The sequence below is a fragment of the Ictalurus furcatus genome, chromosome 2 (genome assembly GCF_023375685.1).
Source record: "Ictalurus furcatus strain D&B chromosome 2, Billie_1.0, whole genome shotgun sequence".
Lineage (NCBI taxonomy): Eukaryota > Metazoa > Chordata > Actinopteri > Siluriformes > Ictaluridae > Ictalurus > Ictalurus furcatus.
In genome coordinates, this window is record NC_071256.1 from 39,718,240 (window position 1) to 39,743,239 (window position 25,000).

Consider the following 25,000-nt stretch of genomic DNA (forward strand, 5'->3'; position numbering starts at 1 on the left):
CATAAAATCAGAACCCAGGCATTTCTAATAACCCAGAAAATAAAAACCCAGAGTTTTTAGTTACTCAGAGAATCAGAAACCAGAGTTTTGAATTACACAGAGAATCGAAACTAGAGAATTTGAATAACCCGTAAAATAGAAAGTGGACAAGACTAAACAATCTAGAGTGACCTTGGTCTTATTGTTATCTCGCAGGGGGGCAGCTTGACTCAGCCACCCTTATAAATGGCTCCTCGTGGTTCTTTCTTAAAATTAAGGCCTTCCTTGCGAGCCTGCATTTCTAGTTTATAATTTATTTTCATATTAGCTCTATATCTCTATTTTATATATAGTTATACTGCTTGAAAACACGGCTTACTGTACTTCCTACTTCATAATATCATTATATTACCCTTCTACTGTCCCACATATCCTATTATTCTGGTTTTTATAAAGAGTATATATATTATTATTATAAGCTATTACCCTTAACATATCTTAATATTCCTTTTTATTATTCTTATAAAGTTATTGTAGTATGTGTGTGAGAGGGAGAGTGTGTGTGTGTGTGTGTTATGTCTACTTGCCCGCCCTTGACTGTACGAGCGTGTGTGTGTGTGTGTGTGTGTGTGTGTGTGTGTGTGTGTATTAGCACTCCTCAGCTCAGCTCGTATATCTCTTTTTGACTTTTTTGACTACTACTGCTCTTAAAGATCTTTAAAGTGTAATTCCAATTCGATATTCAATATCAGTCAATATCCGCCTCACACTACTTCTGTGTGTCTTGGTGCCCGTCTTTTCTTCCTCTCCCCTTTGCTGGATGCTAGGTCTCCCTTATGTTTATTTTATGACATTTTTTATCCACAACAAACCTTCGCTGGTGGTTCTGTAGAAGGAGAATGTTCTGCTGAATCCGTGCTGTTTGTATTGTTTTACCGGTATTAATTAATGTACCGGTGAGGATTGTGTTTCTCTTTAGCGTGATGCAGTAAATATTTATTTACTGATTTATCTCAGCCGCTATCGTGCAGCATGTTCTTCACCTCCTCAGCGTGTTCTTCACCTCCTCAGCGTGTTCTTCACCTTCTCAGTGTGTTCTTCACCTCCTCAGCGTGTTCTTCACCTTCTCAGTGTGTTCTTCACCTTCTCAGTGTGTTCTTCACCTCCTCAGTGTGTTCTTCACCTGCACATGTTTCACTCTTTAATGTGTGTGTAAAATTATTTTTCTCTTCAGGTTCAAACAGTTGCACAGTTTACGATGTCATCATTAATGAGGAGTTCTTCCAGAAATGTCAGGTGCGTGTGCGTGTAGTAGTAATAATGATAATGATGATGATGATAATAATAATAATAATATTGTGTGTTTGTGTTCCAGAAGGATTCATTATTCCAGCAGTTTGTGATCTCAGTGTCACTGGAGGGACTGGAAAATAAATACAAACTGCAGTTAAACAGAGGTCACACACAGACAATCACACACACTCACACACACTCACACACACTCACACACACTCGCACACTCGCACTCTCTCACTCTCACACACACTCAGTCTCACACACACACACACACACCTGAATGATTACAAGGAAAAAATATTTTAGATTGCAAGTCTGAATACAGATGATGCCACAGCTGGGCCCATAGGACAGGGCATACTCTCTCTCCTGTCAATCAATTCAGTTCAGTGTTATGTGTGCAGCGTGTTTAACAGTGGACATTGTCCCAGAGCAGCGTTACTGAAATATATAAATTCAGGATATAGATTATAAACGTATGAATTTATCTCTAATGAGCAGCCAGAGGTGACGGTGGTGGGAAAAACTCCCTGAGACAATATGAGGAAGGAACCTTGAGAGGAACCAGACTCAGAAGGAAACCCGTCCTCATCTGGGTGACACCGGATAGTGCGATTATAAATACATACACCCCTTCTGTAAATATGCTAATACTACATGCTCAAATAGTGCAGTTATGTAAGCAGGAAATTCATTACAGTTTCTACAGGAAGTCTGTTGTGTTGAACTTCTCCACTGTTCACTGATGGAGACTCGAGTGCAGAACACACACACAGAGAGACAGACACACAGAGAGAGACAGAGCCCTTCACTTACACACAATCTGTAGATGACACGTAATTTCTGAGGTGTACATGGTGAACAGGAAAGGAGATAGAATTGCTCCTTGTGGAGTTCCTGTGGTCCTCAAACGCACAAACTGAGGCCGAGCTGTCAGGTAATCAGTACTCCAGGAGGTTGTGGAGGTTGCATTGCCTTAAGCTTTTCACCAAGCTAGAAAGGTTGTATGGTGGAACTGGAAAAGTTAAAGAACATGACCCCATACAGAACTTCCAGATTTGTCCAGGACGGTTCTCTGTAGTGGACAGATAATAATCATCTACACCAGCTTTTTGTTGATGTGCGAACTGCAGGACCAGTAATGAGCTAAATCTAGGTCCGAGAACCAATTTCTCCAGGGTCTTCATCATGTGGGAAGTTAAAGCAAAGGGTTTAAAGACACTGAAAACTGTCGGACTCGCTTTCTTCAGAAGTGTAATAATGACTAACGTTCCTGTTTCTGCCTTTTAGACATAAAGATTTTGAAAAACAGGAAGTTCATGGGCTCGCTGACGGAGCAGAACGTTCGCACGAAAAGCAAAGCAGTCATTCAGGAAATCAGCTCAGAGTATGTATTTTATATATTATTATACAGTTCTCTCCAAAAGTATTGGAACAGAAAGGACAATTCTTTTGTTTTCACTATACACTGAATGTTTTGAGTTGAATATGAGACGGTAGATCAGAATTTCAGCTTTCATTTCCTCATATTTACATCTAGACATGTTAAACAACTTAGAACACGGCACCTTTGGTGGCAGACCACCCAATTTTTAGGTGAGCAAAAGTATTGGAGCTGAAATTCTTAAAGTAAATAACACTTAATATTTGGTTGCAGTAACTGCATCACTCCTGTGACTCACTGACACCAAACTGCTGGTTTCTTCTTCTGTGAAGCTTCTCCAGGTTTCTACTGCAGCTTCTTTCAGTAGTTGTTTATTTTGGGGGTTTTCTACCTTCTCCCTTCAGGAGGTGAAATGCTGCTGCATGATGAAGTTCCTCCTGATTCATTTGGATGCGTTTCTCTATAAATCTGCAGACAGAATGTTCCTGTAAACTTCTGAATTCATTCTGCTGCTACCATCATGAGTCCATCATCAATAAAGATTAGTGAGAATGTTCCAGAAGCAGTCATGCAAGCCCAAGCCATGACGCTACCTCCACTATGTTTCACAGATCAGCTTGTATGTTCTGGATCATGAGCAGATCCTTTCTTTCTCCACACTTTGGCCTTTCCATCACTTTGGTAGAGGTTCATCTTGGTTCCAGAACTTTTGTGGATCATGTCTGTATTTCTTTGTGAATTCCAGTCTGGATTTCTGATTCTTACTGCTGATGAGGGGTTTACATCATATAGTATGGCCTCTATATTTAATTCATTTCAGTTTTATTTGTACAGCACTTTTAACAAAGGACATTATCGCAAGGCAACTTCACTGAAATATATAAATTCTAGATATATATTTAAACTTTATAAATTTAGCCCTAATGAGCAAGCAATTGATTAAGCATGTTTGTAGAAACTGCAGTCCTAAGCCTGTCCAAGGAATAACATCCACAGCCATTTTTAAGGTTTCTAATTGGTACCATCCACAGTAATCTCATGGTGATATTTCTCCTCTCGAACTCGTGTTCAAATGGTGGATTGTGAGACCTTCACCCCGCCCTGTGGAGGTTGTTGGTGATGTCACTGACTGTTGTTTTGGGTTTTTCTTCACAGCTCTCACAATGATTCTTTCATCAGCTGCTGTTGTTTTCCTTGGCCGACCCGTTCAGTGGCTGTTCCTCAGTACAGCAGCGGTTTCTTTCTGTTTAAGGACATTCCAGATTGTTGTATTGGTTATACCCAGTGTTTATTTAATGCCTCCGATAGATTTTCTCTCTTTTCTCAGCTTCAAAATGTCTTGCTTTTCTCCCATAGACAGCTCTCTGAGCTTCCTGTTGGTTTATCCTTTTTAAGAATGAATTTTTTTCACAATTCAACTTTAACAGTGATGTTTGTTGGTAAATGAGACCTTTTAGCTGTACTCATGTCCAACGCACGGGACTCGAAGAGGGCTTTGGCTGAATGCACGTTCAGTAATTTGTAGTAATTTTGGAAAATTACAAGCTCCTCCGAATATTTGCTTAATTTTGTGTTAATTTTGGTGATTGCAAAATCGCACAATTACGGAGGGACCGAAGAGTAGATGTTCATAGCTATTAATTCTTTAATCAATGTAACAGGACACACCTGGGCAACAAGAAACACCTGTCAATCACTTGCTCTAATATTTTTGATTACTTGAAAAATGGGTGGGCTCAAACAAAAGGTGCCGTGTTCTAAGTCGTTTAACACGTCTAGATGTAAACATCAGGAAATGACCGCATATTCATCTTTTGATCTCAAATCCAAATGTATACCAAAACCAATACAATTGGCCTTGCTGTTCCAATACTTTTGGAGGGGACTGTGCATTCACTTTCCGCAGTGTACACATTTCTTCTCTTTTATTTGTCTGTTCCTGTGTGTTGTGTGTTTAACTTTTCTAACAACCACTTTAGAGTGAATCTGGGAGATTCTTTTTTTAACGAAGTGAAATAAACATTTAGAATATGTTCTTTAAGCTAATTGATTGTTATAAATATAATATTATATTAAAGTCATGTAATGATGGATAAAAAAAATCATCTCATCCAGGGGTTTGTTTATTGTCGCTGACTTTGTTTACTGTTTATTTTCGCTGACTTTGTTTACTGTTACAGGTGTGTTTTGTTTTGGTTTCTGTCCTGTCTCTGCCCTTGTTCTGTTCTCGGCTGTTTGTTTGACTCTTGATTACGTTTAGTATTTAAAGCCCTTGGAGAGAAGTATTGTGTTTGTGTGTTTTCCGTCAGACCTGTACCAAACCTTTGATCTTTATTCCGTGTTTCATGGTTTTGGTCCTGTTTTGTCCTCACTTTGCCCCGTGTGTGCCCGTTTGCGATCGCCCGACCCCTCGCTTGTGTTTTGACCTGGTTTTTGTGCATTGTTTGGATTTGTCTTCCTGCCTCTCTTCAAATAAAGCTTTTAACTGTACTCGCGTCTCAAGCTGTTACACTTTATACACTCGTTATACAGGAATGTGGTTATTGAGTAACTCTTCTGTTTCCCTGCTTTTACTTTACTTATTACTGATTATATAAAGTGGTGTGTGTGTGTGTGTGTGTGTGTGTGCATTTGTTTTCTGCACAGGGAGACTCAGTCACAGCTGGCCACAGTGAGGAGGTGAGCTTTATTAGTGAAGTGTGTGTGTGTGTGTGTGTATGCAGTTGTTGAACAATAAAATGTGCTGTTTGTTCTCAGGCCGCAGGTGTGTTTAGTGGTGGAGCCCCCTGTTGGTCAGGTGGAGTATTTGATTGCAGAGGTGCAGCTGCCTGGTGTGGTGAGTGATTGCAACTCCTCAACACACACACACACTTAGCATGCACACTTAACACAACCTGTCTGACTATACTTCATCTATAATCTTGTTTGTCTCTTTCTCCTCCTGTCTGTCTCTCTCCTTCTCCCTATCTCCTGTGTCTGTCTCTCTCTCCTCCTGTCTGTCTCTCAGTCGTCTGTTCGGTCTCTGGTGCTGGATTTAGGAGAGGACAGGTTGGTGTTGAACGCTCGTCCCTCTCTCTTCCACCTGGACATTTTCCTCCCCTTCCTCATCGATCAGGAGAACAGCGGAGCTCAATACAACACTGACACACAGGTAACACACACGCACACACACACACACACCTCTGTGTATGAATATATATAGAAATGTGTGAAAGTGATTTAATGAAATACTCGCTGGTGCTAAAAGAAGTTAGTGATTTTTTTTTGCATCTGTTTTCTGTTTTTTCTTTTTCCAGGTCCTCACAGTGACCATGCCTGTGATCTCATCCTAAGACAACTGTCATTTATTTCCAATAAAACATTTATATTTTGTGTGATGAGAGTGTTGAGTTTCTGTTTGCAATCCTCTGTATAAGAAACATTACAGGATGATGAACTCAGATTAGTGTATAGAAAATAAATGCTGATGTAATGAGATACTGATTCTTAAGGTCGTTTCTGATGTGTTCAACCCCAACCCTAACCCTAATCCCAACCCTAATCCCAGGTCTTTAGCCTCTCCGGATGACCACCTAGTGGACTATCATGAAAGTACCTAAGGAATTAAAATTTAGCACTGGACTCAGCTTCACATAAATCCAGATGTAGATTTAATCTCTAATGAACAAGTGGGAATCTACAGGGGTGAGAGAAAACTTCCTGAGAGGACACGAGGAAGGAACCTTAAAAGAGAACTCCTTCTCTTCTGGGAGATTGTTAAGACAGAATATTATTACCTACATCAGCGGTCTGATGCTTTCTGCCGCACTTGGTCCTCTCTTTGGGCTTTTCTTGAAGATGCTCAGTGTTATACTCCTTTAACTTTGGTACATATTTTGTCTCCTTGCATTTTCGTGTGCTTTTTATATATAATTTTATATTCTTTCCTTTCTCAGATATACCCTGTTGTGTTTTTTTTTTATTTTTGCACGAGATGTTTAAGAATTGTAAGCTAACAAATGGCTGTACGTGATGTCTTGAGCTACCAGTACCACTGCTGTTATTGTTTAAATTAAATCATTAAAATAACTGTCTAAAATAAAAAAGGCGTTCATAATAGTGCGATTATAAATCATTACTCGTCCACTGTTGTGTATTATAAAGTCAAACAGTACTGAGTGTGTTCCCTCAGACATTTCAGGATGTTTAACTGGATCTCCTGCTGCTGCTGGAACGATCTGAATGCGTTTCACCTGCGTAGTGCACGCGACCCTGTCTCACTGCCCAGATCGCTAATCTTCCACTTTTAACACTCTGGAAATAAACGATTCGAATACGTCATGATAACAGAGAGATTATATGTTCAGATGAGATAGACACGAGAGAATGTCAGTGAAATTCTTTTCTTCACGTATCCCAGCTTATTAGGAAGTTAGGGTCAGAGGTCAGGGGTCAGCCAGGATATGGCTTAACTGAAGGCCCCAACAGTGGCAGCTTGGCAGCGCTGGGAATTAAAGCCCCTACCTTCTGATGAGTAACCCAGAGCCTTAACCACCGAGCCTATAGAGAGAGAGAGAGAGAGAGAGAGCTCAATCATGGGGATCGAACCCAGATCCTCTCAGTCAGACTGCATTCTACACACAAACCCCTTTAACTGAAGACTTTATCACAGTGTTTCATTTCTAATAAAAGTTTAATGTTGGACTTGAACATCTGCCTTTAGGCGCACGACAGAATCAGCGTGTATAAACTTTGGGGAATTTGAATGTTGTCACTTGATGTTCCTCTGGTATTTCAGCTGATTGTTAGTGTTTGTTACTGGAGGTCTTTTCGTTTTTTTCGGAGGAAATTCAGTGTCTGGTTTCTGGAAACAGTTGTTCTTAAACCCCAGCACTATTTTAGTCCTTGTGTCGCTGTCCTCTGTTTTATCCTGTGTGCGGTGGATGAGGTCAGAGCTGCTGTCTCTCTGTAATCCTCAGTGCTGGTCATCTTTCTGTCCCGGCTGCTGTGCTAATCCGCCCGTGGCCGTGTGCCGTAGCTGCTGTTACCCTGCGTGTATAAAAAGACCTTCATTGTTCCCCACTACAATCATCTGCACCTCCACACACAGAGAGAGAGAGAGAGAGAGAGAGAGTGTGTGTGTTTCATCCACAGCAAGGTCCTCCGAGGCTCACTAAGGTAAAAACACACTGTTGAAATTGACTGTCTTTCTCTCTCTCTCTCTCTCTCTCTCTCTCTCTCTCTCTCTCTCTCTCTCTCTCTCTTTCTCCCTCTCTCTCTCCTTCACTCACTCTCTCTCTCACACACACAATCACTCTGTCTCTCCTTGATTCTGTGAATAAGATGGTGCTGTAACAATAAACATCATGCTGTTTTTATATATAAATAACATTGTTAAAGTCAAGTTCGGATCATGTGTGTCACCTGGAGAGTTTTTTTTAGTTTCTGAATGTGTCTTGGAGAAATAGAGGCGTTTACATGTGTTTAACGTGAACAATAAATTAGCATGTGCTGCCAGTCTAGTTGTAACTGATATGCCATATGTACATACACTATATGTCCAAAAGTATGTGCACCCCTGACCATCACACCCATATGTGCTGCTTGTTGAACATCTCGTTCCAGATTTATTCCCCCTTCCTATTATAATGCACTCCACTGTCTCTTCTGGGAAGGCTTTTCACTAGATTTTGGGGCGTGGCTGTGTTCGTTCAGCTACAAGAGCGTTAGTGAGGTTGAGGTCAGGCGCTGATGCTAATGTGAGGAGGCTCCAGTTCCAGTTCATCCCAAAAGTGTTTAGTGGGTTTGAGGTCAGGGCTCTGCACAGGACACTCGAGTTCTTCTACCTTCACACACCACGTCTTCATGGAGCTTGCTTTGTGCACTGTGTGTCGTGCTGGAACAGGTTTGGACCTCTTAGTTCCAGTGAAGGGAAACTGTAAAGCTACAGCGTACAGACATGTTCTATACAACTGTGAGCTTCAGACTTTCTGGCAGAACCACATATGGGTGTGATGTTCAGGGGTGCACATACTTTTGGCTGTATGGTGTATGTGGTTATAATGATTCCTGTACTTTTGTGTATCTGTGCTGTGACACAGAGCCGCTCTCATCTCGTGCCTTTGATGAAGCAAAGCTTTAGCTTTTTTCCTCGCAGGATCTTCACACATCCACAGATAGAAACATGATCATGTTCTGACCCTCAGTCCATCATATCATCATCTCCAGATGGCCAGTGTGACCACGAGGCCTGAACACATTGTAGTGCTGCATTATTAAAAGACTTTCAGTATATTAAACACACTTGTTGTGGAGATTAATTAACATTTCATCATTGTTTAAGGTTTTATCTACAGACTTCTTCTGTTCTGAATGACTGATATCTCATTATGGTTAACAAATGGTATATTCTGCAGCTCCACTAAATTTATTTGAGACAAATGTTCTATTTTCTTCATTTCATCATCAGTACTCTGCAGCTCAGACTGCTCTGTTTGATTTTTTCACAATACATTAGCCTTCAGTGTGGCATTCTGAGGATTTGTGTTAAAGGTGTTTCTCAGGGTAAATATAACATATATATATATATATATATATATATACACACACATACATCTCTATAAGAGCTATGTGGAACTCATTATGGCACTGAAAGAGCAGCGCTGGTGACAGGGCCTCGATCACAAACAGCTCTTTACTGAACCCTGGATCACCGTGTTGAAGGCTGGAGAATGTGGATTAAGGGTGATGAAAACTATGTGCTTCATAAATAATGACTGTGACGGACCGGCTATAAATTGTTCCAGCTGACACAGATTGGCATTGAGAACATTGAGAACATAGGATCTTTAAGCACCGTGGAGTCAGTTCTGTATGACAACAGCACAGATATTTAACACAGAACCAAGGCAGAATGGCAAAGCTGAGGGATAAAACTCAAAACCTTCTGCTTACCAGCGCAGAACCTTCAAGGAGAAATGATTTCAGAGATTATTACAAATCTTTGTTCCCCAATTAGGATAAGAGATTAGACTGATAAATTTAGAACAGGGAGGAGTCCATCCTCCCCGTGATGAAACAAAGCTCAGTGCATCTGTTCCTGGGAACAAAGGGAGATGGGCATGTCTTTAAAAATAAAACGATTAGGAAACAAATGGAAGAAGGGAAACTGAAGAAAGTGTGAGACACTGAATCTCTCTCTGGTCTTGCTGTCTGCACATTCCCACCTGTTCTCACCTGTCTATCTGCCCGAGCAGCCAGCACCATGTCAGTGCTGTGATACACCCGCTCATACACAGAGTATCACCTCACCGACCCGACTCATTACATCACCGACCCGACTTGACACATCACCGACCCGACTCATTACATTACCGACCCGACTCATTACATCACCGACCCGACTCATTACATCACCGACCCGACTCGACACATCACCGACCCGACTCATTACATCATCGACCCGACTTGACACATCACCGACCCGACTCGACACATCACCGACCCGACTCATTACATCACCGACCCGACTCATTACATCACCGACCCGATTCATTAGATCACTGATTCGACTCATTACATCACCGACCTGACTCATTACATCATCGATTCGACACATCATTGACCCGTCTCTTCACATCACCGATCCGACTCGACACATCAGTGACCCGGCTCGACACATCACGGACCCGACTCCACACATCGCCAACCCGACTCATTACATCATCGACTCGACACATCAGTGACCCGGCTCGACACATCACGGACCCGACTCCACACATCGCCAACCCAACTCATTACATCATCGACTCGACACATCATTGACCCGTCTCTTCACATCACCAATCCGACTCGACACATCAGTGACCCGGCTCAACACATCACGGACCCAACTCCACACATCGCCAACCCGACTCCACACATCAGTGACCCGGCTTGACACATCACGGACCTGACTCCACACATCGCTAACCCGACTCCACACATCATCGTTCCGGCTCGACACATCACCGACCCAATTCGACACATCACCGACCCGTCTCATCACATCACCGACCTGACTCGACACATCGCCAACCCGACTCGACACATCGCCGACTCGACACATCGCCGACTCGACACATCGTTGACCCGTCTCATCACATCATCGACCCGGCTCGACACATCACCGACCCGACTCGACACATCACCGACCCGACTTGGGAATAAACTGTATTCAATAAGGGTGGTCTTTAGGCTGTCCAAGTGAAACCATCCACAGCAATCTTTATTCATCACATAACCAACACATCATCGTCACGTTATACCACCGACACGTCACATCACTGACCTACCGTGTCTGTGTGTGTCTATGTCTGTGTCTGTGTGTGTGTGAATATAAGGTGTATAAGTCAGTTTTGATCTCAGTTCTGATCAATGCATGTGTTTAATTTGTTTCTTTATTTTTGTCTTTTCTTCACTCCAGAGTCTGAATCATGTCTGATGTAGAAGAAGAATACGAGTAAGTGCTGTGTTTCACATTTCTCATTTCATTTTCTTTAAGATCTCACAATTTAATATTATTTTGAATTTTATTGTCTCTCTGCTTTGTTACACATGTTATCCATTCGTCCATCATTAGAGAGCAGGCGGAGGGTAAGTGTACAACATGTCTGTCTTCCCTGCATTAGAACCAGGACATTTAGGGGGTGATTGATGTGATTGGTTAGTGTGATGTGATTGGTTGGGGTTATTTATGTGATTGATTGATGTGATTGGTTGATGTAATAGATACAATGAGTGATCTGTGTGTTGGCATTCTTCATGTGATGGAGCCATTGGAGTGGGGCGTGATCGGACCACAGGGAAAAAGGGCACCCCAGTAGGTAGTACCAATGGGTGAGGACCGCCCACTTGATGGCCAGACACTCCTTCTCAATCAAGCTGTACTTGGTTTCCCTTACCGAGAGTGTCGGGTGCTCCTGCCCCTGCACCACCTGGAACAAAACGGCCCTCAGCCCATCTTGTCAGTCTATAGAACAAAATGGAGAGATAAGTCAGGTGAATGCAACAGTGAGCCCCCACACAAAACCACCCATTTTTTAGTTGAGGGTTAAGGGCCTTGCTCAAGGGCCCAGCAGTGGCCGTCTGGAGGTGCTGGGATTTGAACTCACAACCTTCTGATCAGTAGTCCAACATCTTTGCCACTGAGCTACCACTGCCCCAACCTTCTATAGTAGCCAGTCATCCCCAGGAACTGTCTCACCCCCTTTTTGGCCTTGCATCTCAAGCAGGCTGCAATCGCTGCTGTCTTATCAATTTGGAGACACACCTGCCCATGGCCCAAATGGAAGCCCAGATACCGTACTTCCACCCGCCCAATTACACACTTCTTTCGGTTTGCTGTGAGTCCCGCCCGTCTCAAGGATCTCAGGACAGCCCTCAGCTGAATGTGCCACTACCAGTCATTACTATAAATAATGATGTCATCTAGATAGGCAGTGTGCGGGCAGAGAATTCTGTCCATCGGTCACTGAAACTTTGCTGGGGCTCCAATCACCCCAAATGGAAGGGTGGCAAATTGGCATAACCCAAAGAGAGTGGCAAAGTCCGTTTTATCCCCCGAGATATTGGAGTCAAAGGGAATCTGCCAATATTTCTTGGTTAAGTCCAGTGTCGAGTCCAAAGTGAGCCACGCCTAACCGATCAAGAAGTTCAACAATGTGAGGCATTGGATATGTGTTAAATTTAGACACCACTTTGACTTTTCTAAAGTCCACACAAAAGCGGACCGACCCGTCAGCCTTGGGCACCAAGACCACCGGGCTGCATGTCGAGCATAGCCTTGAGTTAATCTCGAATAACATTTTTTTGTGTGTTCATGTAACTGGTATGAGCTGCTGTGTACCACCACACCTGGAGGTATCTCAGTGAAGTGCTGTATGAGGTTCGTGTGACCTGGTAGAGGTGAAAACACATTGGAAAATTCCTCCTGCAACCTGGCAACCTGTGCTCTCTGAGATGGCGAGAGGTGGTCTCCAAAAGGGACTGGGGTGAATTGGGCCACACTTTTTACACTTACCTTTGGTCCCAGCTCCTCCCTCTCAGGAACCACCATCACCAGACCCACAGGAACTGCCTCTTTCTATGGCTTCAAGAGATTCAGATGGTAAATTTGACATGCATCACCTCCATCTGTTCGCCTGACCTCATTGTCAATTTCTCTGACTTACCATGTGATTTCAAAGGGTCCTTGCCGCTTTGCAAGTAATTTAGAACTTGAGGTGGGTAGCAAAATGCACTTTATCTCCTAGTGTAAACTCCCGTAGCCGAGTACCCATGTTATACAGCCGGGATTGGTGTTCTTGTGCCTGTTGCAAATTCTCCTGTGTTAATTGCCCAATGTGTGGAGTTTTGCATTCAGGCCAAGAATGTACTGAATTTTGTTTTTGCTGTTAGAAGGTCCCTCCTGCCAATTTTCTATGTCTAAGACGCCTGTACAAGAATTCAAATGGGGAACCCTGTGGAGGCTTGCGGGACCTCTCATACTGCAAAGAACAGGGGCTCAAGCTACTTAGCCCAATTCCATGCATCATTGTGAATGAACTTACAAATCATATTTTTTAGTGTCTGATTAAACCACTCCATCAGGCCATCTGTTTGCAGATGGAAAACACTGGTGCGAATCAATTTAATCCTGTAGATCCTGTAGATAATTTGTAGCGCTCGCATAGTTTCTGTGACATAAATATAGTGCCTTGGTCAGCCAACATCTCTTTCGGGATGCCGAGTTGGAGAAAACACTGAAGAGTGCCACTGCAACACTGTGTGCTGAGATGTTGTTCAGAAGCATGACTTCCGTATATCATGTTGCGTAATGCACGAGGACTAACACAAAGCGATATCCTTGACCCGCCTCCTCTCCATCCACAGCTGACGCTTGACCATGCCATTACCACCACAGTCAGTTAAATGGTTGGTTGATTGGTTTTGTGATTGATGTAATTACTTGATATCATTAGTTGGTTGATGCACAGAGGAAGACCAGTACACACACACACAGTCCCCTTCAAAACTATTGGAACAGCAAGGCCAATTAAATTGTTTGTGCTCTACACCAAAGACATTTGGGTTTGAGATCAAAAGATGGAGATGAGACAGTAGTTTAGGATTTCAGCTTTTATTTCCTGGTATTTACATATAGACGTGTTAAACAACATAGAACCTTTTGTATCACACCACCCACTTTTAGGTGACCAAAAATATAGGAACAGATCAGTCTTGAAGTAAATGAAAGTAAATAACACTTAATATTTGCTTGCATTTCTCTTACTCACAGTAACTGCATCAGTCCTGCGACTCACTGACACCAAACTGCTGTTTCTTCTGCTGTGAAGCTTTTCCAGGTTTTCACTGCAGCTTCTTTCAGTAGTTGTTTGTTTCAGGGGGTTTCTCTCTTCAGTCTCCTCTTCAGGAGGTGAGATTCTGATCAACTGGGTTAAGGTCTGGTGACTTGGCTAGTCTAAAGCTCATTGATGAGTTTCATCGTCAATAAAGATCATTGAGCCTGTTCCAGAAGCAGTCATGCAAGCTCAAGCCATGATGCTACATCCACCATGTTTCACAGATGAGCTTGTATGTTTTGGATCATGAGCAGATCCTTTCTTTCTCCACACTTTGGCCTTTCCATCACTTTGGTAGAGGTTCTTCTTGGTTCCAGAACTTTTGTTCTTCATCTCTGTATTTCTTTGTGAATTCCAGTCTGGATTTCTGATTCTTACTGCTGATGAGTGGTTTGCATTGTGGTATGACCTCTATATTTCTGCTCTCTAAGTCTTCTCCGAACGGTGGATTGTGAGACCTTCACCCTGCCCTGTGGAGGTTGTTGGTGATGTCACTGACTGTTGTTTTTGGGTTTTTCTTCACAGCTCTCACAATGTTTCTGTCACCAACTGTTGTTGTTTTCCTTGGCAGACCCGTTCCATGTCTGGATGTTAGTACACCAGAAGTTTCTTTTTTCTTTTCAGAACATTCCAAATTGTTGTATAATCTATACCCAATGTTTGTGCAATGCCTTTTATATATATATATATATATATATATATATATATATATATATATATATATATATATATATATATATATATATATATATAGATTTTCACTATTTTCTCAGCTTCAAAATGGCTTGCTTTTCTCCCATAGACAGCTCTCAGATCTTCATGTTGGTTTATCCTTTTTTAACAACAAATGCAGTCTTCACAGGTGGAACTCAGGGCTCAAACCAAGAGTAAACATTCAGAAATATTAATTGTTTAAACAATCAATCTAACAGGATATACCTGGGTAACAAGAAACACCTGTCAGTCACATGTTCCAATATTTTTGTTTGCCTCCAAATTGGGTGGTCTGATACAAAATGTGTTCTATGTTGTTTAACAGATCTACATATAGATACTAGAAAATAAAAACTGACATTCTAAACTCTCTTCTCATACGTATCTTTTGATCTCAAACCAAAATATCTTCAGTCTACAGCAAAAACAATTGAATTGGCCTTGCCGTTCCAATAGTTTCAGAGGGGAGTGTAACCAGTTCATTACTGAAGTAGCTCACACAATAAAAACATTTTGCATGACCTTGATTATGCTTCATCTTTTTTATTTTAACTTTAAACGTTATTGCGCCTCGATTTTTCCCCGTCAGAGGCAGAAGAGGAACCAGAGGAGGAAGAAGCCTTCAGACAGGAGGATGAAGGTGAGAGAACTTCACTCCTTTATCACACTGGAACAACTTCCTCCTCCATCACTGAGTCTACACCATATACAGACTATCATAAAATCTTATTAGAACCCATTCTGTTTGGTTCTGTCTGGTTCTGTCTGGTTCTGTGTACTTTTCTGTACTGATTTAGCCCCATGTTAGCATAAAGGAAGTGTCAGACATGTTTTCTTCTCCTCTCTCTGAATGGATGCGTGTTGTTGGTGTTACAGAGCAGCAGGAATACACGGATTATCAAGGTAGAGAACGGGAAATGCTCTGGAAATGTTTTACATTAAAGTTCATTTAAGTGACATTATTTAAGTCATTAATTAACATAAAACTCCAGCATTAACACACCATCAGGAACATAAAAAACATTAACTAATTAACTAACTTTATTGATGTTTTTTAATAATAAACCAAAAATCAACACCTGCATTATTCAGTGTTCATTAAAGCAGCGAGTAAAATTAATTTCTGTTAATGAACATAATGCTTTAATAGGCGTGTCTGTGTTTGTTAACCGGCGAAATTCAGAGCTAATATTTACACCAGAGTTCAGGATGTTTAACAGTATGCTGTACTTTAGTCGTATTAATGTGGAGTTTTAATAATCGATTGAATAAACTTTCACTGAAGATGAATTTCATTAACACTTAAACAAATGTTGATTCATTTTTCAGTCTGAATTTTTTCTCTTAACTGAACAAAATCCTGATGTTGATCTAAAATGTCCATCTTCAGAAACTGATGCTTTTCTCCAGCACACCGTCTCAGACTCATGATGGGAAACATTAGGGTGTTTGGGTTTTTTTTTTTTTTTAAAGCAAAGTGATATCAGTGTTTATCTGTTAGTTATCTGATCATCTGTCCAGTTTCTTTTTCTCTCCATCTTTTTATGTATCCATCCGTTTCCATCGTTTGTGTCTCATTCATCAGAAGAAAACCTGGAAGAAGGTGAGAGTGTACAGAGCTTGATTCAGGTTCCTCTGACCTTTACATGCCCTTTCACCTTTCACCCCTCACATCCATCTGATAGCTAAACCTGTTTTATTTTTATTTTGGTGTGTTTGGAAGAACGGTGTCTGAACATCTGACGATTTAAAAACTAAAAATGTATTAAAATTATTTATTTATTTAGGTGTTTCATAAATTCACTATTTTGGGAGTAAATTGTTTTATTTCTTAATTTAAGAATATTAACATATATTGTTTTTTTTTATGTCACCTCCAAATACTGTATATAGTGTATTTCTTCTTAATGAAAAAATCCTAATGAAGTTTTTTTTTCCCCTTTTATGACCTCTGTGTAAAATCAGTGTTGAACATGTGACCAGAATGTTATTACATCATAAAATATAAGAGCCAATGATGTTTCGGTGTGCAGCAGGGAAGGGGTGGGGTCAGTGTGACTGGGAGTGTTTCTCATTTAAATATTAATATAATCTGGAATTTCTCTTTCTGTTGTTTAGCCTTTTGATTATTGAGTTTAGAAAGATTATACGGTCTCTGTGTAAATTTTGGGCGACTTTATCTTCACACTGATGATTATTTTTGTAACTGATGGACGTCATTACGCTATACATCTCAGAATGTTTTCTTTCTTTCTTTTCCTCTCCAACATCTCTCTGTTTCGCAGAGGAGGAACGGCCACGTCCCAGGTACATTTTATTTCATAAAATTTCAACCTTTAAATGTTACTTTTTCTCATTTCACCAAATCTCATTGTAAAAGCATTTTCTGTTTTCCTCGTGTTTCCAGGCCGATGGTTCCTCAACTCGCTCCTCCGAAGATCCCTGAAGGACAAAAAGTCGACTTCGATGTGAGTGTGATTCTGTCTGTAATTTACACTTTAAATAAAGTTCCTGATCAGTGAAATGGCAGTGTGTTTTCAGTTCAAAAATCATGCGTGTGGATTTTATTCTCCAAACCGCAAACAAACAAGATTTCAGAAGGAGCACAGAGCTCAGAAATTTTATTCTAAAAGCTCGGTGCTTTTTCATGAGCCATAACAATAACATCCACCAAACCATAATAATGCTCTTATTTTTTTTATAGCTGCAGGAAAGTGGAATAGTTATTCCTGTTGTCATGGTTACATGGTATCATGCAATCCAGTCTGTTTTTGATCTACTTTAGATGTGTCTCGATATCTGTCAGCCAATCAGAAACCTGGATTTTGTGTGACTGTGAAATTATCATTCATAGTGAAGGTTGGAACTCTCTCTCTCTCTCTCTCTCTCTCTCTCTCTCTCTTTCTGCACTTCCACTCAGGACATTCACAGGAAGAGGATGGAGAAAGACCTGCTGGAGCTACAGACACTGATTGAGGCTCACTTTGAGCAGAGGAAGAAGGAGGAGGAGGAGCTGATCGGACTGAAAGAGCGAATTGTTCGTCTTATCATCAAACACACAGAGTCTTTAATCTCATGTGCACTTATCTTCCTCTTCATCCTGATTTTTCATTATTTAATCTCATACGATCCAAACCTCTCACCTTTTTCCCGTTAGTCCACCATGCTTTAATCCTCACTCATCTTCTCTCGCTGTGTGTTCGTCATCGTCTGTAGGAGAGACGGCGCTATGAGAGAGCCGAGCAGCAGCGTGTCCGAGCCGAGAAAGAGCGAGACCGGCAAACACGCATCGCTGTGAGATCACAACTCAACACATTAACCCAGTGACAATATACTCAAACAACACACCTGTTCAGTGTTCATCATCATCATCATCTTCATGTCTGAGGGTAATATTAAAGTGTCTCACAGGAGGAACGTCAGAGGAAGGAGGATGAGGAGGCGAAGAAGAGAGCAGATGATGAGGCTAAGAAGAAGAAAGTTTTGTCCAACATGGGAGCCAATTTTGGTGGCTTCCTCACTAAGGTTAAAAGTGTGTGTGCGTTTGTGTGTATGATAGTGTGTATGTATGTGTGTGTGTGACTGTATGTATGTATGTGTGTTTGTTTGTGTGTGTATGTGTGTGTGTGTGTATGTGTTTTGTAGGAGCCAAGTTGCGAGAAATGACTGATCATTAATCTGTGTGTGTGTGTGTGTGTGTACAGGCGGAGCAGAGACGAGGGAAGCGTTTGACTGGGAGGGAAATCAAGCGGAAAACTTTATCAGAAAGACGAACAGCTCTCGGCATTGACAATTTGAGAGAGGACGGACTGCGGTAAACTAAACACACAGACACACACATTTACACACACACCCACACATTTACACACACACACACACAGATTAATGATCAGTCATTTCTCGCAACTTGGCTCCTACAAAACACATACACACACACATTTACACACTCACACACACACATTTACACACATACATTTACACACACACACACATTTACGCACACACACACACACACACATTTACACGCACACACACACATTTACACACACACACACACACACACGCACATTTACACAGACACGCACACGTTTACACACACACAAACACACACATTTACACAGACACACACACACACACACACATTGATGGATGAAGGATCCTTTTAAATCAGTCAGTGATTCAGTAACACACAGTTTACAGCTGTTTCACAATGACATGATATTTTACACACATGGAGGGAGAGAAACATAAATAACAATATTGCAGAAATAATAATAATTATAACAAGTATAATAAAAAAAGAATAAATAAAAGGCTTTTCTGTTAGGGCCCGTGAACACTAGAATGTGAGATTAAAGGCATTCACACTGATAAATGTTTGTGTTTCATCATGTGTCAGTGCTTCATAACTCCAGGATCTAGTTCTTTACTGAGACGTTTCCTTGTTAAATCGGGTTTCGGTGACTGATGACCGGTGACATCTCCTACAGCGGACTGTGAATATCTGTAGTGTTTTTCTGCTCGGTTTCTCTTGGCAGATCTTTATCTGTGTGTGTGATGTGTTTGTGGTGAGACAGGCAGCGAGCGCAGGAGATGTGGGAGTGGATTTATCAGCTGGAGTCAGAGAAGTTTGACTTAATGGATCAGATGAAGAGGCAGAAGTACGAGGTCAGCTGATCTCTGATGTTTATATGTGGCTATGTCTGGGAAAATACAGTGCATATAAAAAGTTTACACACCCCTGTACAAATGGCAGGTTTTTGTGAAGTAAAAGAATGATTCTAAGATTAATCGGATCACAAACTTTTCCACCTTTAATGTGAAATTGTAAAGTATACAAATAAACTGAAAAAAAAATCAGAAACTTTTTTAGGTGAAAAAAAGAAATAAAAAACTTACAATAACCTGGGTGCATAAGTGTGCACACCCCTAAACTAATACTGTGTTGAAGCACCTTTTGATTTTATTACATTCAAAAACAATGATCTTCTTGTGGTGAAGCCGTTCCTTTGGTGATTTGGACGTGTGCTTCGGGTCATTGTCGAGCTGAAAGGTGAAATTTTTTTCCATCTTCAGTTTACAAGCAGACACCTGAATGTTTTGCTCTAAAATCAGCTGATATTTGTAGATATTCATGATTCCATCCACCTTGATAAAAAACCTCAGTTCTGGCTGAAGAGAAGCAGCTCTAAAGCATGATGCTGCCACCACCGCGCTTCGCCAACACCACGCTTCATCACTGCGCCTCACCACCTCCGCACTTCACCACCACCGCGCTTCACCCTGGGGACGGAGTTCTTTTAGTGATGTTCTTTTTTTCCTCCAATCATACCTTTTGGTATTATGGAATTATTGTACTTTTTGGAACTGGTCTCATCAGACCATGACACATTTTGCCATTAACAGGGGTGTGTAGACTTTTTATGTGTGTGTGTGTGTTACCTGTATGAAAAAGATATGGATAAAGAAACAGCAAACTGTACTGAATTGTTCAAGACTTTATTTTTACTCTCAGAACCTGCAAACCTTCTGCTTATTAAAATCTTTAAATTTATACTTATGCTTAAATACGGTTATGTTCTGTGTGGATTTTAATCTGCACTTTTGTTCTGTTCCCAGATTGTGGTCCTGCTCAACAGGATTTCACACGCCCAAAAGTTGTGAGTAAAATGAAGTTCCTCATATCATAGAGTATGAATCAGAACATGTGGTTTGTCTGAGGTTTTGTAATCTCTGTCCTTTTCATCTTTTAAATGCACTGCTGCATAACACTCCTCTAACTTCCTGTTTTACAGCAAAAAGGTCCATGGAAAGGGAAAAGTGGGAGGTCGCTGGAAATAAACTGACTTGTTCATATAAAGCAGAAGTTAAAAAACGGATGAAGAAAAAACAGAAATGAAATTAGACATGAAATGGAATGAAAAAACCTCTTCCTCTTCACTCATTCACAGAATCTGCACTCGTCTTTAATGTCCAAAAGGAAGTCTTCAGAATAAAAACATTCTCTAATCTACATGTGTAATCTCCAGTTCTTTACTTTGTGATTATAACATTCTAGACACCCACCCATAAAACACACACACACACACACACACACACACACACACTGAGTTTGAGTTGGCACAGTTTTCACTCATCAATCTACACTCAGTCCAACATTATGAATTGTTTTGCGTCATTCAGAGCTGTTTGTTAAAACTTGTTTCATTCTTGAGATGTTTAAGCTCCTGATCCCACAAGTTATCCTGAGACAGAACATGCAACTGCTGCACAGCCTGTCCTGACCTGCACAAGGGTTAGGGTTAGGGTTAGAACCTGGAGGCAGATCTCTTCCTCTCTTAATGAAAACATTAGCATGTTGATCCTCTGACCTGTCAGTGTCAGTGTGTAGGAGTTCGTTAGCAGGAGAACAGGTTTCTACATTTTTAATATTTGCTGTCATTTTGCATTTTAGAAACTGATCTAATGATTCTTCAGTTTCTTAAAACACTAATGACCTCTACTGGTGGAAACAGACATGTAATCGTAAGGTCATGAGTTCAAACCCCAGCAACACCAAGCTGCCACTGCAGGGCCCTTAACCCTGTTAATGTAAGGCGCTCTGGATAAGGGCATCTGCTAAATGCCGTAAATGTAAATGGACAAAAAACAATCAAAGACAGAGCAGTGAATGATCAGATTTATCACTGACTGATCACAGACTAAACCCTGACGTTTCCCTCTATCTTCCAGACTGAGGAATTCTCATCCTGGTCCTAGGATGCTGGGTGTGATGCAGAGTATAAAGATCAGCTGAGGGAACGTGGAGGGAATCACAGCTCATACCAGTTCTTGTCTAATATGGCATCTGCTAAGACATTTTTCTACAAGCTGGAAGTCTTTGCATCCAATCTACAAAAATTCCAAAACATTTTTCTTAACGTCTCAACACTCTACCTCCTCATTCACCTTCCTTCCTCCCTGAGTGCTGTTGCCACCTGTTACCTCTTCCCTCCTAACCCTATTCCTACACTCCATGATCACTCTTCCCTTCCTCTTTCTTTCACAGAAGATATCCTTTCTACAGAAGAGATCCTGCAGATGATCTTACCCTGAAATTCCACTACCTGCTTGCTAAATCCCATTGTTCCAATTTCACAAGACCTCATCATCTTCACCTCTTCTATCATTAACGACTCCATAACGTCTAGTCATGTACGGCTTCCTTCAACACAGCAAGGATTATTCCCATCCTGAAGACACTTGCTGTAGACATCAATGACTGCCGGCCGGAATCACTTCACTTCGTGCCTGTAGATCAGCCAAACTGTCAGCATTCCTCATTCACGTTGACCATTCAGCAGCCTTCAAAATGGTCAACCACAAAACTCTCCTGTCCATCCTCATGAGTCTTGGCGTTATTGTCACAGCATGGTGGTGGTTTGCTGCCTACCTCTGAGGGAGGGTTGTATCAGCTGACCTGGAGGAGATCCACATCTGTTCCATGCAGACTCTTCACTGGTGTCTCACAAGGTTCAGCTCTGGGTCTCCTACTGTTCTTCCTTTATACTCACTCTCTCAGTGAGGTCATATCCTCTGTACCAGTGGTCACCAAGCCTGTTCTGGAGATCTACCTTCCTGAAGACTTTAGTTCTTGATCAGCTAAAACAGGTGTTAGATGTTGGTTGCAGATGAAACCTGCAGGAAGGAAGGTCTCATGGAGGAAGGTTGGTGACTTTTCAGGGAGTAAATGTGGACACAGTGATGTTGGACTTATCTTAATTGACATCTCTGTAATTAATCTTTTAATATATTTAATATAAATAACCAAACAATCACACATACTGTGATCAGTATTTCCACCAACCATGAGTAATAATCCCACAATGACCAAGATTAATTTAAATGATGACTTCATTATTTTATTTGTGTTGGTTAATTAGGAAAAAAAAATGAATAAAGCTGATAGGTGGATAGGTGAGTGCCATTATCTCTCAGTGTGTTTAGATTTAAGAAGAAGAAGAAACTTTTATTAATCACTTATACATTACAGCACAGTGAAATTCTTTCCTTCACATACCCCAGCATGTTAGGAAGTTGGGGTCAGAGTGCAGGGTCAACCATGATACAGTGCCCCCTGGAGCAGAGAGGGTAAAGGGCCTTGCTCAAGACAGTGGCAGCTTGGCAGTACTGGGGCTTGAACCACCGATCTTCTGATCAGTAACCCAGCGTCTTAACCACTAAACCACCACTGCCCTATTTATACTTACTGTGTAACTTCATGTTATTCTTAGTTTATTAAAGCTGAAGTTTGGTGTGTTAATGTAAATAATCTCACTGCAAAACTGAATAACAACAAAATTAACAGAAAAAACACAAACACATGACACTTATACACAGCATCCACACATACACGGATGTGCTGTAATTACATCATAAGAAGACCGTGTGTGTGTGTGTGTGTGTGTGTGTGTGTGTGTGGAATTTGGGGGGTTCACTGTACAGCAAAACATGACAAAATAACAAAATAAAACATTTAATGACTAAATGTAGGTATGAAATGCACAAATTATTTCAGGTGTGTGTGTGTGTGTGTGTGTGTCTAAAATTAGCGGACTGGTGCCTTCAGTGCAGCGTCCACTTCCTCCTCGGGCAGCAGCGTGTGCCACTGGGCGATGGGGCGTCTCGGGTTGGCGAGCATGTCTGACCAGTGCCGCAGTCCGACTCCGCTGGCTCCGTATCCAATCCAGCACTTTCCGATGGCGTCGTTACTGCCCAGTTTATCGTAATCATACACCGTGATCACAATCTGCACCTTCTGCAGGGACACGACACACAGGTTTTCATTTCCTGAACTTCTCCACACTGTATAGCATTACAACCTGTAACCGAATCTAACTCACTCTAAACAAGTGATTATGGCCTCAGGGAGATCTGGAGGATTATACCTCCCTGAGATATAATCAATACAATTTCAAAATTATTTACAAATAAAAAACATTATAAATTGTGTGAAAGCTCTAAATTACCATCAGGTGTCACATAATTACTAGAATGGAATCGACCTGTGTGTAATTAAAGTGTCACCTGTTCCTGGAAGAACCCAGAGTGTGTTAGAGAACCTAAACACACAGCATCATGAAGACCAAAGAGCGATCAAAACATTTCTGGGACAAAGTTCTGGAAAATGATCACTGAGGGATTGGTTATAAAAACTTTTCCTAAACTTGGTCGAGGAGACCATCCACCCAAAGTCAGTGAGTGGGTGAAGAGGGGATTAGTCAAAGCACAGGAATGTGTGTATTAATAATACATTTTCTGATCCTATTTCCATTTATAAATGGTATTATCCACTGTTTTTGAAAAAGCAAATTCAAACCGATCACAGAAATGTTCTGAAGTATGAATTTGATCCCCATGTTACAGCAGGGACTTTAGATGAGAAAGTTATCTTTTGCTATTGTCAAATCAAACCGTCTGATTTAAACGACACGGTGAAGTGTCCTGGTCTGAGACGATAACGGACCGGGCAGAGGAGATCGTTTCCGTTTCACACAGGGGAGTTTTTTGTAAAAACTAATGAGCTCCACCTCACTTGTTGGTCAATATCACTTACATAGAATATACTTTAATACTGTTTCTATTTCTCCATCATCATCATCATCATCATCATCATCATCATCAGGAAGTGACCGGTTGCTTGCTAGTGATTTTACCTGAATCTGAGCGAAGGGAATCTCGAAGCTGAAGCTCTCATTAAAGTACGGGTTCAGCGTGTTCTGTTTAACCGTGGTCTTCTTCTTCTTCAGACGTTTCTGGTTGTGTTGAACGACCACCTTCACGAACGGGTCTGAGAAGGAAATAAAACTCATTACAGACAGTATTTATAATCAGCTGATGGACTGAATCAGGTTCTCAGCTCTGACCTGATAAACCACCGACGTCCATCTTCTTCAGGTTCTTGGCCTCCATCACACACACAGTGAGTTTCCCAGATGTTGGCACATATCTCAGAGAAATACAGATATCACCCAGTTTCTCTTGCTGAGGAACACACACATATACACGCGGTTATAAACCGTAACCTTCCTGTTGATTTATCCTGATTACACCATTTTTCTGAGGTTCACACTTTTATAAACACCACTAGACCAAATAACATTTTTATTTTATCTCCTGACTTTAAACACAGCAACAACACAACACACCCTCTACTTTAGGAGACAAATACTATGACACTGGTATGAAAAAGTTCAACCGTGAAGCTGCAGCTCCACGAAATGAAGCC

General features: G+C 41.2%; 3 protein-coding genes across 7 annotated transcripts in view; 2 read left to right on the forward strand and 1 right to left on the reverse strand.

Annotated features, from left to right (window-relative positions):
* pih1d1 (PIH1 domain containing 1) overlaps positions 1-6,036 on the forward strand; it is a 12,329-nt gene extending 6,293 nt beyond the window's left edge. For all 3 annotated transcript variants that reach the window (XM_053619558.1, XM_053619567.1, XM_053619551.1), the window contains 7 exons: positions 1,214-1,275; positions 1,355-1,436; positions 2,566-2,662; positions 5,306-5,338; positions 5,417-5,495; positions 5,667-5,810; positions 5,956-6,036. In XM_053619558.1, the coding sequence (XP_053475533.1) occupies positions 1,214-1,275; positions 1,355-1,436; positions 2,566-2,662; positions 5,306-5,338; positions 5,417-5,495; positions 5,667-5,810; positions 5,956-5,991 (533 nt within the window). In that variant the 3' untranslated portion in view covers positions 5,992-6,036. The remainder of the gene's footprint in view (positions 1-1,213; positions 1,276-1,354; positions 1,437-2,565; positions 2,663-5,305; positions 5,339-5,416; positions 5,496-5,666; positions 5,811-5,955) is intronic.
* Positions 6,037-7,709: 1,673 nt separating this feature from the next.
* tnnt1 (troponin T type 1 (skeletal, slow)) lies at positions 7,710-20,746 on the forward strand. 3 transcript variants are annotated; one of them, XM_053619591.1, is made up of 15 exons: positions 7,710-7,816; positions 11,103-11,138; positions 11,259-11,272; positions 15,323-15,373; positions 15,610-15,636; positions 16,319-16,336; positions 17,019-17,040; positions 17,141-17,201; positions 17,654-17,770; positions 17,950-18,027; positions 18,145-18,258; positions 18,438-18,547; positions 19,311-19,401; positions 20,353-20,393; positions 20,529-20,746. In XM_053619591.1, exons 2-15 carry the CDS (start codon positions 11,113-11,115, stop codon positions 20,572-20,574), a joined length of 816 nt encoding a protein of 271 aa, XP_053475566.1. In that variant the 5' UTR covers positions 7,710-7,816; positions 11,103-11,112; the 3' UTR covers positions 20,575-20,746. The 3 variants fall into 3 exon arrangements, with proteins under 3 accessions (XP_053475566.1, XP_053475553.1, XP_053475558.1); XM_053619578.1 differs by lacking the exons at positions 7,710-7,816; positions 11,103-11,138; positions 11,259-11,272 and adding an exon at positions 11,351-11,677; XM_053619583.1 differs by lacking the exons at positions 7,710-7,816; positions 11,103-11,138; positions 11,259-11,272; positions 16,319-16,336 and adding an exon at positions 11,351-11,677.
* A 2,562-nt stretch (positions 20,747-23,308) lies between these two features.
* The window catches only part of syt5a (synaptotagmin Va), a 10,978-nt gene continuing 9,286 nt past the window's right edge, over positions 23,309-25,000 (reverse strand). Inside the window, exons 7-9 of the mRNA XM_053619604.1 lie at positions 24,639-24,756; positions 24,429-24,562; positions 23,309-23,530 (exon numbers count right to left, since the gene is read on the reverse strand). Of these exons, the coding sequence (XP_053475579.1) occupies positions 23,321-23,530; positions 24,429-24,562; positions 24,639-24,756 (462 nt within the window). The 3' untranslated portion in view covers positions 23,309-23,320. The remainder of the gene's footprint in view (positions 23,531-24,428; positions 24,563-24,638; positions 24,757-25,000) is intronic.

Coding starts and splice junctions, on each gene's coding strand:
- tnnt1 (XM_053619578.1), top strand. CDS start 11,512: ATGGGTGAGGACCGCCCACTTGATGGCCAGACACTCCTTCTCAATCAA. Junction 17,202..17,653: donor GACAAAAAGTCGACTTCGAT/GTGAGTGTGATT, acceptor ACTTCCACTCAG/GACATTCACAGGAAGAGGAT. Junction 20,394..20,528: donor ATTTCACACGCCCAAAAGTT/GTGAGTAAAATG, acceptor CCTGTTTTACAG/CAAAAAGGTCCATGGAAAGG.